Source organism: Micropterus dolomieu, linkage group LG12, assembly GCF_021292245.1.
Source record: "Micropterus dolomieu isolate WLL.071019.BEF.003 ecotype Adirondacks linkage group LG12, ASM2129224v1, whole genome shotgun sequence".
Taxonomy (NCBI): domain Eukaryota; kingdom Metazoa; phylum Chordata; class Actinopteri; order Centrarchiformes; family Centrarchidae; genus Micropterus; species Micropterus dolomieu.
In genome coordinates, this window is record NC_060161.1 from 29,058,711 (window position 1) to 29,074,838 (window position 16,128).

The window sequence follows — 16,128 nt, forward strand, 5'->3', positions numbered from 1 at the left end:
CCCCAAAGTCCCCCCCCCCCCCCCCCAACTCTTGTCTGCTGCTCTGTCTCTCTTTTTTAAAGCCTCCTCCCATCCCATGCCTCATTAGCGTCATTACCAGGTCTCATTAATCAAATTGGTTATGGCAGATTACAAATAATAATTGATGCTTTTAAACATCTTATCATTTGCTTATCATGCCTTCAATAACTAGTCTTCCTTCTCTTTTTTCCCCTAATTTCCCACTGCATGCTGAGTCTGTTCCTGCACCCACCAGGTTCATTTTCTAGATAATTTTTGTTTAATGAACGAGTAAATCACTAGGTGGCAGCATAGTAACACATGGTCCATACATTTTCAGACTAGTATATAAATGAACTGAACAGACTGTATCATGTGGGCTGCTGCAGTGTGTGAAATGTGTGTAAAATGTGACGAGCTTGATCCCAGATTATGGGGAGATGTGCAATTACTGCAGCGCCATTCATCTTTTCATTTATCTCTTCAATTCCTCCAATTACACGATCAATAAGCCCCGGATCAATTGAAATAATGTTGCCCTGACCCATTAATGACATTTTATGGCCTTTTAATGCATATGGGTGCTTTGCTAAGTCTGTTAACCTTCAGTGACTTGCGGTTAATGAGGCCGTCGGTTCCAAAAGTCCAACTGAAATCCAAATTAGTTATATTGTAGTCAAAAATAAAAATAAGGTTTCTGAACACAGGACAAGTGATTTACAGAGATATATATATATACACTTTAGCACACAAAAAATAAATGCTTTTTATTTCAGTGGACTCAAACATAAGCCATGCATTAAGAAAAATTGTAATTTGTCTATTATCAATAAAACAGTTATAGTTGATTTTCAACTACAATGCAAATTCAAATAATCTGCTATTTATATAACAGCAGTCCGAATATGTGGACTTTGTTGCATTATTTGGGAAGGCTTACAGTTGAATCCTGAATCCTTACAGCTATTTTTGTGTAAACCATTTCAAGATCCCATTTTCCCACATTGCCGCGTCTGTAAATTGACTCAGTATCACACAGGTTGTAAAGACCAAAGAGTTTTCATCCCAAAGAGATCATAATCATGACTGTAATCAAAAGGGTTCAAGAGCAGTAACCATGTTATTTTGGGATATGTCATTTTCAGATATAAAAGAAATAGTAGTAGTAACTGTTTTAATGTATTCCATCTTTCAGTTTTTAAGGAAAAACTGCCCAGTATGTCACAAATGGAAGAAAGGGAGCTTAACTTGTGTAATGATTCTGTGAATGTAATGATTTTCTTTCTCCGCACAGAAATAACTGCTAACGGACATCTGTGAATGCACTTACGTGACTCATTTTTTATTTGTGTGTAGGCTTATTTTAAGATCTGATGTAACCATTTCTTAGTGGTGTGTGTGGGGAGGTATCAGTGTGGGAGCCTGGTTTGATTGTGGGTGGTGAGAACATGGGATTAGGACTGGGATTCAAGCATTTCTCATATGAGATGTTTGTCACCGAGTTCGTCTCATAACACAGGCTTCCCGGATGTTGTACTCTAATAGTGATGATGAGTTTAATTAATACACTTATTTGTTTTCTTGCTGAGAGTTAGATGAGAAGAACGAGAAGAGCTAGCTATCTTTGCTGGGCCCAAACACTAGAAAACATGTCACTTTTACATGTCTGTTTTTGGATTGAGCAACAAAGATATAATGTAGGCTATTCATTAGTGAGCTTGTGAGGTGCTAGTGGGCAGATTTTTCCAGGCTAGCTGTTTCTAGCTCTGTTTCCAGTTTTAATGCTAAACTAATCTAGCTAGCTGCTGGCGGTAGCTTCATATACTTTTACTGTACAGACATGAGAATGGTATCGGCCTACTCATCAAACTCTCGGCAAGAAAGCAAATACTTCCCTAACGTGACCAATAAGAGTATATGTTAGAAATATGTTTAAAAAGCAGAGCTGCCAACTCTCACGCATTGAGCGTCACCTTTCTCACGCCCCACATCAATTTTCACACCCATTGGAAAAAATATAACTTATAAGGTTGACTTGGCGCAAATCAACTCCACCCAGCTGGTGCGACACCGGTGTACGCTGTGACAGTAATCAAGCAAACCCGCTCTTGCGCAGTTAGTGGCAGACAGTTTTTGACTGAGTGGTAATGTAGCTGGTAGATATCCAACGAAAGTTAAAGTCAAGGGCAACAGTGGGGTCGTTTGCCAGGATCGTCGATACTAATCCTAGCAAACGACCCCACTGAGGTTAAATAGCTGAGTTTCCCTACCAGTCAGTCAGAACTGAAGAAGTCCCTTGGATGAGCGACGAAACATCTTCCAGTATCTTCAACCAAGTGCAGTTGCCCTTGACTTTAACCTTCGTTGGATAACTATGACCTGGATGACTGAGAATCTTCACAGACATGTAACTGGTAGAGTTTTGCTATATAAAAATGTAAAAACTGAAGCGCAGCCTTATTAGGGACTGTGAGCTGCACAGAGCTGCTGAAGTTAACGTGTGGATTTTTGGTGAGATTTCTGCTGATCTCAAGTGTTTTCAGTTAGTTTTGTTTTGCACGGGCCTCATCCATACAGTGCCAAATGTGTCCTGTCTGAAGGTAGCCTATCATAACAGCTGAGCAAGTAATTGTGATTAAATTATGACGTTATTCTTATAATAATCTTTGTGGACATGTCAGATTTTTAATGTGCAAAATGTTTTGAACATCCATACTAGGAGTTTCTAACTGAATTACAATAAATTATCCTTGAGGTGAAAAGGAGCCACAGGCACATTTAAACAGGTTAGTTCCCCAAACAGACACAAAGAGGAGGGAAAACCAATCATGAAGGAAAAGCAAATACAGAATGTTAGAAAGCCTTCTATATGCATTTTATTATTAGCTAAATTTGAATATTTTGAATTGTCCCCTGTTGCCTGAATTTAGTGTTTCCGTTTACATAGCCTAAATAAAAACATTTCCGCCATAAATTGATGCGGAAAAGTCAAGAATTAGTGAAGAAAATTTCACCAGAATGCAGGAAATGCAAAAGTTTTGCTGGGGAGGACCCCCACGCTAGATAAGCAGCCCCTTTATTGCTAAAGGAAAGCCTAAATACAGTCTCAGTCAGTGAAAGACTCCCAAATACCTAGGTTTGGTCAAATTAAGGCTATGATGTCTGGAGGTTAGCAAGTATGCTGACCACATTGATCTGACCATGATTATTAACATGGCTTTTCATCTACACATACTTTTGAATGTGGCTGTTGAACTTTTGAAACAAAATTCCTGAGGATTAAAGAAGGATGACCCTGACACCTACTCATCAATTGAACCGACCTTCAATACCGAATCTCACTCCAAACTAAATTGAAAAGTTGGCAGCCCTGAAAAGATTTATAAACACATACATGCAACCGAAAATCCAGAATACAAACATAATGAATAAAGGATGAGTAAAAAATGAACTGTATGACAAAATACTGTTGCATTTACAGAACTACTGAGAAATCCCTACAAACAGCAGCAGTACCAATATGAATACAAAGCATAAGCAATGTCTGCAATGTGTTAGCTGCACATTATTAAAAAGATAAATATGGGGGTACGAGGATAACTGCTTGTGAAAGATTAGTACAGGATGTGCGACAGGATGTTCGCATTTGCATGATGATAATGACAGTGCAGTAATTTGCCCTCAGTTTGATACGTAACACGGAGCCGTTAATTATCACTTTATCAGTTTCTTTTATTGCAGAGCTCTGATTGCTGCTCCTGCTGCGAACAGCAACCTGTGAGCAGCTCCCGGCGAGAGCTCGATGGAGGTGCCACAGAGAGAGAGAGAGGGAGTGAGAGAGCTTTACTTCTTATTCCTCCACATTTCTTCCTCATCCCTCTTTCTTCCCTTCCTTTGCAGATTTGGGAAGTAATGTGACTTCTTTGGTTTTGTGGGCAAAAGAAATTAAAATAAAAACACATGATTTACCTGTTGGTGAGGTATAACGATCATATTTCAATTAGAACAATCAAATTAAAGTTAAAGCTACATGAGGTAAGTATGCCAAAAAACACCAAGTCTTTCAGCTTGTGCATGTCATTAGAGGTGAATCATTACTCGATTAATCAAATAGTCGATTGAGCTAATTTTCAAGCAAAAATACAGATAATTCCAGCTTCTCCAATGCGAAGATTCTGTTTGTCTGAAGATGCATTGTTATGAACTGAATGTATTTGGTTATTGGACTGTTTGATGGACAAAAGGAGACATTTGAAGACATAACCTTGAATTCTGCGAAACTGGGATGGATATTTTTCAGTTTTTCATAGACAATTTATCGAGAAAATAACCGCCCTGTATGTGATTTGTGTGTGAAGTGTTTTCTGTTCAGATGTATTTTTGTCCTTGGTCATCTTCCTCCCTCCCTCTGCTCCATGCTTTAGCCCTTCCTTCCCACCGTTGTCAAGGGCAACCGGAGGAAAGACAAATACAGTAACAAATCACTTGATCGGCGGGGGAATCCAGCAGGTGTGTGTCTGTTATTGTGCACGTGTCCTATTGTGCCCCTTTCCATGTCCCTGACCGACAGTTACAACCTGGCAAAAATTCACACAAACACACGTGGAGCCTGAGAAGTGTGTGTGCGCGCACGCAAACACGCGGTGTAAATGAAGTGACTCTTGGCAGGCTCACAGCTAATTCAGCATGAATATTTAATCAACTATAAACAAATTACTATTGCACTGGATGGTGCCAGTGTATGTGTTGTGTTAATGCATGTGTGTATCTGTCTCTGCCCTTGTATCTGTGTTAGAGTGCACATGTTGCTCGCGCTTTCTCTCTCTCCCTTATTAATGTGGATGTCTCTCCCTTTCTCATGGAGCTCTCTCTCTCTCTCTCCAATAGGTGTGGGCAGACTGCAGAAGTACAGATTTATGAGAGCAAACCAAGTTTTTAGAGCGTGTCTGGGCAGGATTCTGAGTGAATTAGATGGGTTATTGCCTGCAAGAGGAATGCTGTGTCGCTGGCTTCGAGCCATGCAACAGTTTGTACCTGGTCCTTGCATGCAAAAATCAAACATCAGTAAAAGCAATTGGATTTGACCTGCTCTTCAGCATGGTCCATACACTATTTTATTCATTTAAGAGTTTTTTTGGAATGTGAACTAATTTACTTACCACCCCTTGTCACAGGTTATGGCCTTAATGTGGACATGGTTAGTGAGCTGTTCAACCTTTGTATGATTTTAAGACACCTGAAGAGGTAAAAATACCCAATATTTCAAAAGAAATACCCACAAATCTTACATAAGTGAAAATATATTTTGTGTAATAGAAATATGGTTTCTTATCTCTTTAATGATCATGAGCCTCAGGATCCCAAACTCCAGGGTGAGACATACTGGATTAAAAGACAATTATTTTGTGAGCCAACATGGACCTGAAGTCCTTTTGAACATCAACAATTTCCTTGACAGCTGGGCAAACTCAGTCTGCTGATATGTGCTATAATCAAAAGCTCCTGTACCGCTGTATTAGCCATATGTACAAAAATGTTATCACGATAAAAAATGTAATATCAGTCGATATTGATAATTATCACGATAAATGTCAAATCATTAATTCTTTCAAGTTTAAAGGCCGACTTTTGCTCCTGAGTGAAAGTTGAAGAAACCAGATTATTAATTGTGGTTTTAAACTTTTGATGCCAAACAGTGGATCACTTCACAAATCTGAGACATTCAAAACAGTATAATGATAAAAATCTTTTTTTAACAAACATGCATGATTAAAATAAGTAAAATCCCTTTTCCGCAAAGAAAACATCTTACTAGAAAAGTTAAATGTTGATTCGTTCATGATTCAAATGAATTAAATCAAACTTTTATTGAACATTTGTTATATTTTTACTGAGGAACGTGATATCACGAAAATTGTTAGTTTTGTTGGCCAGCCCTGTTGTGAACCCAAGTGTCAGGAAGGTTACTCTGGAAATGTAATAGGTTACTTATTACAAGTTACCCTATTTAAAATGTAATAGTAGTGTAACTATTACACTAACTACTGTTACTGTTACTACTATTACTGTTACTTTCTCAAAGTAATGTAACTTAGAACATTTGGTTGCTTTTCGAAATTTCTAAATGTTTTCAACTGTTAACCATTTTCAAAAGAAAGCTTGAGAAGCAATTTAACTGGAAAACAGGTGGCGCTACAAATTCAAACATGAGAACCAATCAAAAGCATCAGGATAGCATCAAGTAACTGTAATTTAATTACACATTTTACCCAGTAACTAACAGATTAGGCTACAGTTACATTTATTTTGTAATTAAATTAGGCCTACATAACTAAATTACATGCAACTAGTTACTCCCCATCAGTGACTGTCGAGCAGAGGTGTACTGATGTAATCAAACTGCAATAGCTAACGCCACATTGTGATCAAAAACAACTGGAGGCCTAATTCTTCTTTAAAAAAAAAAAGTAGCCTACGTCAATTCTACAAATGCAAAAATACAGAAACTGACCTGCTTCAGTCAACAGTGGCACAGAAACACATGTAAACACTGAGGAACCTCAGACCCATTGCTTTGGCTTTTACACTAGCATTTTCTAGGCAGTGCTTCAATGTAAAGAAACGCATTAACGTGATCTTAATCGATTTTTAATTGTTCAAATCAAAGCAACGCTGTAATAGACTACCATACTCGCCTATGTGCTCCTGATGTTGTCAAAAGCAAACTTAATCACACATTCCTCAAAAAGCCCCCTCACCCAACGGGATATATCAGTTAGCATCTGGTTGTTAATTGATGTTTCTGTGTCTCCTCCTGTGTGTATATCGGGCCCGTGCCTCCATCGCGCTCACTCCGGACGACGCGCGCATACGTGCGTGTGCGCGTTATTTGCTCTCCGTTTAACCTCGGAACAGCGATTCGAGGCGACTCGACACAACCGCTCGCGCTCTCTCTCTCTCTCTCTCTCCTCGCCCCCTCCTCTTCCTCCTCCTCCACCTCCCTCCCTCCTCTTCCTACCTGATTCAGATCCGCTCCGACGCTATGCGTGTGACCGCGTCTCTCTCTGCAAGGCAAGGCGAGCACCACCGGAGAGACCCGCACGCTGCCGCTGCTGACCGCCGGCTGACAAGCGACCCAGGCCGGGCAACAGGAGCGGGGAGACGCCGCCGCTGATTGACCTCCGCCGGAGGAGAAGGCGGAACAAATTAACGGGCAAAGGTAAATAATAGCCATATGTTATCGACACATATAGGGGGCTTATTCGTGCAGAGCAGAGGAGGTGGCCGCGCTGAAACGGTGGCCGTCCAGGTCGCTGACAAATGTTTTTGCGTTTATGACAGCTGAACCTGCTGAGCCCGTTTGACAAATATACAGGAGTTAAATTGAATATTGCTGTTTATTTCCCGTGCCCGCCGAGAGCTCCTACAATAAACGGCGATATGGACGGAATGGATGATCAAGCTTGCTGAGGCGCACGACAGCCTGTTGTGCATCCGTTTTCCGTTTATTATTCATTTTTATTAGACCCGGAAGGCACAAAAACACAATTTAACAGACAGCAAACCCTCTTGTGTGTGCACGGTGTTTGTATACCAGTCTGTTTCTAAGATTTATGTGGGCAAGTTTTGGTGTCATCGGGGGGCGGCAGGGAAGTGAGATTGCAGACAGTTTTTTTTTTTTTTTTTCTGAATAACGTTGCCCACATCGTAATCAAGGAAACACACACGTGCGCGCCCGCCTGCACATACACACCTATCCTACATGTAAGACATGTCACTTTTTGGGCGACTTAATAACGCTGCATGCTTAAAGACGTCGGCTCAAATAATGTATGGCACTTAAATAGCGGCTGCTCCGCGTGCAAGAGCGCGTGCGTTAATGAGCGTATGTTATGGCATGCAAAATGCAGGGTAATCTTTCTGTAAGTAATGAGCCGTATGATGATCCATATAATGATCAACACTGTCATCATTACCATCATCCTTGTACTGGGTTTGCCCCCCTTACCATAATCCTTCTCATTCATCTTCAGCATTGCCACCACCACAATCATCATCATCATGGTTTTGACTCTTGGCTAAAGGGTCGCTCTGCATCACAACTTAAAATACACAGGGCTGAACTGTAAAAACCTCACTGTTTTCTCACAGACGCTGGAAGAAGTAGAGAGGAACAGAGAAAGAGAAGTGGCCGTCATTGTCTCTAACTGAAAAGAGTGCGATGGAGGAGGAAGAAGAAAGATTAATTTCAGTAGAAGTAGTAGAAGGGAGTTGGGAGAGGCCATTGTTTATATGTTCCTCAACTTCCAGCGAGGGAGCTGCCAGTCCCCCTCTCTTTCCAAACAACAGCTATAAAAACTCCAGTGAGCTTTTCTCTCCTAATCAATAATTCATTCCTCCATCTTTTCCAGATTTGGCCCTGGATAAAGAGATCGGCAAGAGGACGAGTGTGGTGTCCCGGAGCCTGCTGTCCCATTCGTCACCCTCTCCTCTCTTCCTCTACTTAGCCAAGCTTTCACCTCGCCAAACTCCACACCTCCATCTTCCATCTCTCCCACTTCTCTTTATTCAGAAGTCCTCGTCGTCTTTTGCTGCCGGCAAACTTTGCAGCCATTTCCACATCTGTGTCTTCTCACTTTCTCTGTCCTTCTTCCCATCTCGCTGGTCTCTTCCCTATCTCTCTCTCCCTTCCTTCGCTTTCGACTGTGAGCTTGTCATGGCTTCTAAGCTAAACCCCAACGTCCTGTATGTGGCGGAGCACGGCGAGTCGCTGGGGTCGCCCCAAGCGGACTCTGAAAGGACTCATATTGTAAGTACTCTTTAATGTAGCTGCCAAATCCAATGTAAAAATATGGCTAATTTGCAAAGCGGGGTCCAGCAAGGAAAAGTGTCCTATTCCTCTATTATAAAACACCACTGATCAACTTTCTTTGCCCAAATAAAGGACATTGGTTTTACAGCTACATAGCCTAAAGGGCGAATATGGTGCCAGATTTCCTTTGCACTTATAAGAAACGTGCACAACTGAAGCTCTGCAGAATCAGAAAATCCTTCCTGCTTAATAAAAATCACTACTTTTGCTGCATTTGAAAACTTTTTAACAGCTTAATTTGACCAGGAGGGGTAATTAATTCAATTAAAGGTTCACAATACCTGTTTATTTCATCCTGCAGAGGATACAATTCAGCATTCACATTCAGCTGCAAAAACCATCATCGGAAATGTGAAAAAAATATTTTAAAAGTTTTTTTTTTTTTAAATGCCTTTAAAATAGAAAGACAAAACAAACAGCTTCATCATTGGTGATTTCCCAGCATCTTAACATGACTTCATGTGTGGCCCAGTTACTTCCCATGCAAGCAGTCGAATGTTCTGAGCACACAGGAAGTGTGAATCAAAACGTAACCCATGCGTTCATAAGATGGGCACCAGAATGAACAAGTGAAGAGTGAAGTCCATTCATTTCCGATAAAGTTAAGCAACAAGAGAGACTCACTGCACGTTTCAACAAGCATGTTGCTCAAGAATCGTCATACTGTATTTATAGACTTCATAGTTTCCCTTTCGGTGTGTTTTATTTTTACAAGTAGTCGCTACAAGTTGCTTGCAAGAGCAAAATGGTTCCACAAAGTTATTCCCAATATCTTTACTTAATAAATTGAAATATTACAGGAACAAATCAATTTCTTAAAAAAATCCATATGAAAACTCTGCAGCAAGGCTTTAGCTACTGATGACGCAGAGGTTGTGTCCTTGGGATTTATTATGGGGAATATACAGACCTAAAAGTGCACGTGAGGCAGAAACCAGTATTTTTCCTTAAAGAATAGTGTGCTTTAATTTGAAAATTTAAAAAGACCGGAAAAAACACCCACAAATAATTAGCAACAACTTCACAGTTAACAGAATTGATGGTGTAGTAGAGAACAACCTGAGAACACCGCTTTTAGACCCTCATGTGAACACCTAAATGAATCAAATATGTATAAATATCAAAATGGATAGAATGAATGGATTTTGCAAACTTGAAGATCTCTTCTGAGGTATTTGGGGCTGCTTGAGCTTATGACCTCAGAAGTTCTCAAATCATGGCCACGCCTCTGTTTGGAATTAGTTATAGTTATGTAGTTAGATATTGACCCTTGTTCAAATCTTCACACCAGATCTCAAGAAGTTATTCATCGTTCATTATTTCTGCGTGACAAAATAGCTTTTTGGGCGCAAACGACATGTTCACAATTTAAAGGTTTTGGATAAATTTGACCCATTGTGTGCTGGTTGGCTATGACATGATGTTTCAAAGGCAGTCTAAAAGCAGGAAAAAACGGTAAACTTGGTAGCTGCAGATCACTAAACCACTCACAGTCATTGGAATAGCATCCTTTTAGCCAAATCACATGCAACAAAGAAGAGTTTCCCATAAATCAACAGCTGAACTTTAACTGCTACACCCACAACATTTTACAAGGAGGAGATTTTGGTTACTGATGTCCTCTCACGTGAGATTTAGGTGGCAACAACCTCAAAACTCTGTACATTTGAGCTTCAAAGGGCTCCAATATCTGACACAACTTTTCAGTAATTCTTATTTTGTTTTCCTTCTTCTTCCAGGCTGGGGAAGCTGGAGAAGAGTCGTCAGACAGCGAGGGGGAACAAGAAGAGACATCGCACAAGTTGATCCGCAAGGTGTCCACCTCGGGACAGATAAGGGCCAAGGTAGGAAAAGTGAGAGTGAAGGAGGATGTGTGTGTGTGGAGGCTGGATTATACACAGGGTTCCCAAAGCTTCAGGAATATCACTTGTTAACTATCAGCTTTTTGAGAGGTTTGTGTTCAACACTGGGAAAGTCAGGAAACTGGCTTAAATCTTTGGGAAATGAGAATTCTATTTTATAATTTATTCTTTCAACATTTTGTATTATAGATGTTGGTTTTCAGCTTTTTCTGGACATTTTAGACACATCAAACCATTTTTTATAGACACATTAAAACAGAACTTTTCCAGTGTAAAAAAGCAGCATTAGAAAACCAGAGAGGAATAAAATCTTAAATTAATGGAAGTGCTTTTGACTTAGTCAGGGAAAGTCATGGAAAAGTCATGAGATTTTCCATCAGGGCCACGCTGGGAGCCCTGATTAAACATTCGAGAAGAAGAGGTAGTATAAACATTTAAACATCTCACTAAGGAGTGTGTGTGTGAGTGAGTGTGTGTGTGTGTGTGTTTGAAGCCATTTGAAGGACACTTGCCTTTTTCTGAGGCCGTAACACTTTACTTTCACTTTCACAAAACTTTAACTCCCAACTTGTTAACTGCATCAGTCCATCCAATGAAGGATCTTTCACTTTATCTGGATCTCCTCTCTGGTTGGTTGTCTCTGTCTTTATCAACACTTGTATGTGTCTGCTAAGATCAGCCGACTTCCAGCTCAGGCCCGGCCCCCCTTTACTGGCTGCATCATTTTCCTCTCTTGCCGCCACTGTGATGGCGAGTTGTTTTCAAACCTCCGATAATCGCACTCTCTTATTGGACTCCTGATAGCTGCTTATTAGCCTGTGGAATGTTTTACAGTTAGTTATTGACAGTTTGATATTAGCCTCTTACTGGCAAATACACTCACACCCACAAATCCGCCTCATTAGTTATTGATGGACACTAATATTTTCTGTCCAAACGCACAGATGACAAAGTTCCAAATTATTATCATACACGTATGTGTGTGTGTGTGTGTGTGCTGAAATCGTTATCTATTACCTACATTGACAGTCAACTGTATATTGTGCACAGATCAATAGGAAACATTACACCCGGCCAACCCCTGTTGTCATGGGGATGGCATCCCATAATGCCACGTTTGTTCCTGGAGCAGATAATAATATTGGATATCAGTGCTAGTATTGATTAGATAACCTCTTCGGGCACCGCCATAATGGGCTGTTGAGGGTTGTGTGCACGCCCATATATAAGCGAATGAGAACATAGAGGGTTGTTATGGTTTCAGAGTCTCAGGGCAGGAATTATAGATTCTAAGAGAGCCATAGGAATAATAATTTTTTTTTTACCTTTAATCTACCACGTGTTGTTTTTGTTTCTGTTTATAACCAGTCACCCAGTACAAAATAAAGACGTGTTTTGTTTTTATTTTTCAAAAATCCTGCATCCATCATCCATGCTTCCTATTGGCTGAATGAAGCTGCTGCTGCTGCCAGTGGTGGTTAATGTTCTTGGATTCACCAGCTGTCAAACAAATTTAACAATGTTGTTGTCCTGATTAGATTGTGTGTACCTACAGCCATGCGACTTAGATTAAGCTAGTCATTGATTCCAGGATTATGCTTTAGTGACAACAATGGCCTGAGCGGATTAGTGTGCTTGTGTACATGTGGGTGAGTGCATTTGTTTATTGGTGCGTGTGTGTGTGTGTGGGGGGGGTGTTTTCTGTGTATCTGGCTGCATTGTGCTAAAATGTTTAGTGCTAAACAGCCTCTCAGTCCCCTGTCATGCGTTGCCTCCCCTTGTTTTGTCCCCCGCCTCTTACCGTACTTGTTAGAGCGGCGCCTGTTGTTAAGAAGGTGCTAATTCTTATCAGCTGTGACATGGGATCCTGACACCATTAGATTAATTCAGTTCCTCACCCACAAGTCTCTAAATAATTATACAGATGCAGTGATAGCCCTCAGAAGACTGGTGAAGTTGGTGTTGGCTGTAATTAAACCTCTTTTAGTTTAGAGACATGCTTTTTGATACTGGAGAAGTCATAAAAACTCACTGAAGTCACTCTTTGTAGTCAACTCCTTTTGAGATTTTAGGATAATAGTCATAATTTCAGACTGCATATTTATTTTTTTCAGGGTTTGAAACTTGCAGGGTGTTTTTTTTTATTTTTTTTATTTATTTTTTTTGCTGTATCATGTTAAGCTTTCAGTAAATGACATTAAAATCACACCCCTACCCTCTGAGGTTAATTTGGTAGGCAAATGTTCACACTGTAAATGTTATGTTGCTGCCGTTTTTATAGTCTGCACTGTAATCTTAGTGAATGTGACCTTGGAGTTCTGCAAATTGCCTGACTGTAAAACTCAGCCTGTGTACTCTCTACTGACCCAATGGGATTTTAAGACCAATGCAGATTGATTTGCTGTATGGGTGTATTCTTGTCTTGATATCTTTGTAAAAACAAAAAAACAGTTTGAGTTTTTGACCCAAAAACTGTGTATATTATTATTACAATATTTTTTTGTCTTGCACCAGTTTGTGCAGAGATTCTAAGAACTCTACCCAACCCATCTCATAGCTGTATCTCATAGACTCTCATAGCTGTTATGTTTTGTTTTTGCTATAAAAAAAGGTCACAGTGCCAACACATGTAGGTTGTAAACCGCATATCCCCTGTACAGGCCGTTGTCGCATGTCGTATCTTTCTCTCCCCACATTTCCTGTTTGCCTCCCGACCATATTCTGTTGATATGTTACTCAATTAAAGGCAAAGTTTCCCCATAACTAGAGGTGTGAATCTTCGCTGGCCTTACTATTCCATTACCATTCACCTGTCAGCAATCCCAATGCACAACGTTTCTCGATTCATCAAGTATAGTATCTTTAGTTTTATATATGACTGCACATGGCTACTTTTTCAGCAGTAAATAAAAGCAGTCAGCTAAAACTGAACTCAACAGTCCATAATCTAAAAAGCTAAATCTTTTCAATACCAGTATCTGTATGACCCGCTTTAGTAACCGCTCTCAGGTTAGGGCTGAACTAAGACAAAAAGTCGGCCCTGGCATTTTTGGCCCAGACTGGACCCCTCACAATCTGTCAAACACCACCCACCAGTACACTATATTTGCGGTCCCCTTAAATATGCGTACTGTACTATTCCACCAAACCACTACAAAGCTGAGTAGTAAGTGCTGTGGACAAGTGTACCAGTGCAAGTGGACCAGTCTACTCACTCGCTCCCTGGTAATCAGACTGGCTGTGGAGTACTCAGTATCCATACTCTTATTTCCACTACTACCTCAACATCCTGTCTTGACTAAACAATGGCATAGGCAGAGAAGGAGAGGCTATTACAGTTAATTGGGTTATTAACATGGTTATAAACAACACTCCCCTCCTGCTCACTCTGTTCATTGGTTTCCCTGTTGCACGTCTGCTCCCCCCCGGGCGGCTGTGGCTCAGGAGGTAGAGCGGGTTGCCTGTTAATCGGAAGGTCGGCAAGATACTGAACCCCGAATTGGCTCAGTGAGTGAATGGTGAATGCAGATGTAATGTAAAAGCGCTTTGAGTGGTCGATAAGACTAGAAAGGCGCTATACAAATACGGAGCATTTACATTTACATTCCCCACATGGCCAGCCACCTCTCCTCTTTCCATCTCCTGCTACCATTGCTGGTTATGGGCTGGTTGTTAGGTTGCTTTAAAAAAAAAAAAAAATAGAAAAAAAAAAAGAAGCTATATGACCGACCCCAAAGTGTGTTGGCCCACTGGAAAAATGGCTGGTACACAGAGTTGATGGCAAGATTGACAGCGCCTCCACAATTCTTGGCTGATTAGCTTTACTCGCTGTATTCTTTATGGTTTCAGACATTAGCTCCTGGTGACCCGCTAACGTGGTTCCTCAAATTCATTGCATTACCAAAGTATTTCATTTTATGTGGCAGATTGTACACATAGTGTACGTCTTGTCCAGTCCTTGCTTCCCAATGAGTTCATAAAATCTGAAATGTGCCCAGATGTCCCCTTTCAAAATACTGGGTGCATTTGTCATATCTTCCAACATCTAAAAGTAATGTTAGCCAAACGTTTGCCCTCAATTCAATGCCAGAGAGTAACGTTACACTCTAACAACGTAACTTAACTTTATTGTCCAGCCGAGGCCACAAAATCTGCAATCAGTGTGAGTAGGCTATACTTTTGTGTTTGCTGCAAACGACCGATTATGTTCTGTCACTGCATCGATGCAGAATATTCCACGTCCACCTTACTGTGCATTTTAGAATCGAGAAATTACCACACTTCCACCCATAACGTTATTGTGTATAAAGACACTGATACATTATAAATGCCTGTAAAGCAAAATATTAGCTCAGATTTTATTAAATCAGCTTCAGTTTGAAGCAGTGAGAACTAAAAGTGAATAAAAATGTTAAAAATTGTGCTGCTTGTTTCTCTGATAGTTAATGTGTCGTCGAGTAGCATCAGATACTAACCAGATGCTGGAACATCAGATTTCATAGCAGCAGCGATAGTCATTGTTGAAATGAGGAAGTCAGTTTCTAATTTTAGTGACATTTATTCAAAATGTATGAAATGAAACTTTATTTAGTACCATTATCTACTGTTCACTGTAATAGTTTTGATTATAATCTTTGTTTATTATAATAGTTTAGGGTCTAAATTTACTAAACGGGTGGTCCTCATAAGGTTAGAAGTCTGTGTGTTTGTTTCAACAAGTGCCCATTGCCATAAATCCAGAGAACATGCATCTCTACATATATACTAGCCAACCAGTAGCATACATTACATCTAGATATATGATGCTTTATTGTGGAAGAGCACAGCATAATTCACAGTCCAGGTAATCAATACAGTGATGGATCTGATAGCGAAAATAGCCATATTTCGAGCGGATTTTTTAGATCAATTTTAGGACAAATACCATCACTTAACATGCCAAAAGCTTTTGTTCATTAAATGTATGACCTTTAGACTAGTTGATCTGATGAGTTGGTTTACAGAACAGAGCAGGAACTGCGTATTCCAGTTACTACACGTGCATAGTTGCTATTCAAATTATCTTTCACTGCTATCCATGCCTGGAAACTATCCACTGAGCAAGATTAATGAACTTGATAAGCTGTGATAAGCTGCTTTGCTAAATACTTTAAATGTCAAAGTTTATTAGACATAGTCATCTTTGACTACATTATGTTGCTTTGGGATTTTCTTTGAAGTGCTTTAGCAGAATATGGAGCTTTTTTTAATTGTTTCATTATGTAGCCTGGTCACGACAAGAAGTGGCACAGAGAAATTTGACCGTTTATCTAATACATAATATGCTGTGATGTAGTTATTACTTGCAGGGTCGCTGGTAAACTACTGCAGCTGGCTGGCTAACGCACTGGCCAG

At 40.2% G+C, this 16,128-nt stretch overlaps 1 protein-coding gene across 2 annotated transcripts in view; it reads left to right on the forward strand.

Annotated features, from left to right (window-relative positions):
* Positions 1-16,128, forward strand: part of si:dkey-172j4.3 (diacylglycerol kinase eta) — a 98,221-nt gene that overhangs the window by 6,192 nt on the left and 75,901 nt on the right. Inside the window, exons 3-5 of one of the 2 annotated variants that reach the window (XM_046065027.1) lie at positions 3,742-4,509; positions 8,412-8,809; positions 10,612-10,716. In XM_046065027.1, the coding sequence (XP_045920983.1) occupies positions 8,717-8,809; positions 10,612-10,716 (198 nt within the window). In that variant the 5' untranslated portion in view covers positions 3,742-4,509; positions 8,412-8,716. Of the gene's footprint in view, positions 1-3,741; positions 4,510-6,079; positions 7,220-8,411; positions 8,810-10,611; positions 10,717-16,128 lie in introns of those variants that run through there. The other variant, XM_046065026.1, reaches the window with a different exon arrangement.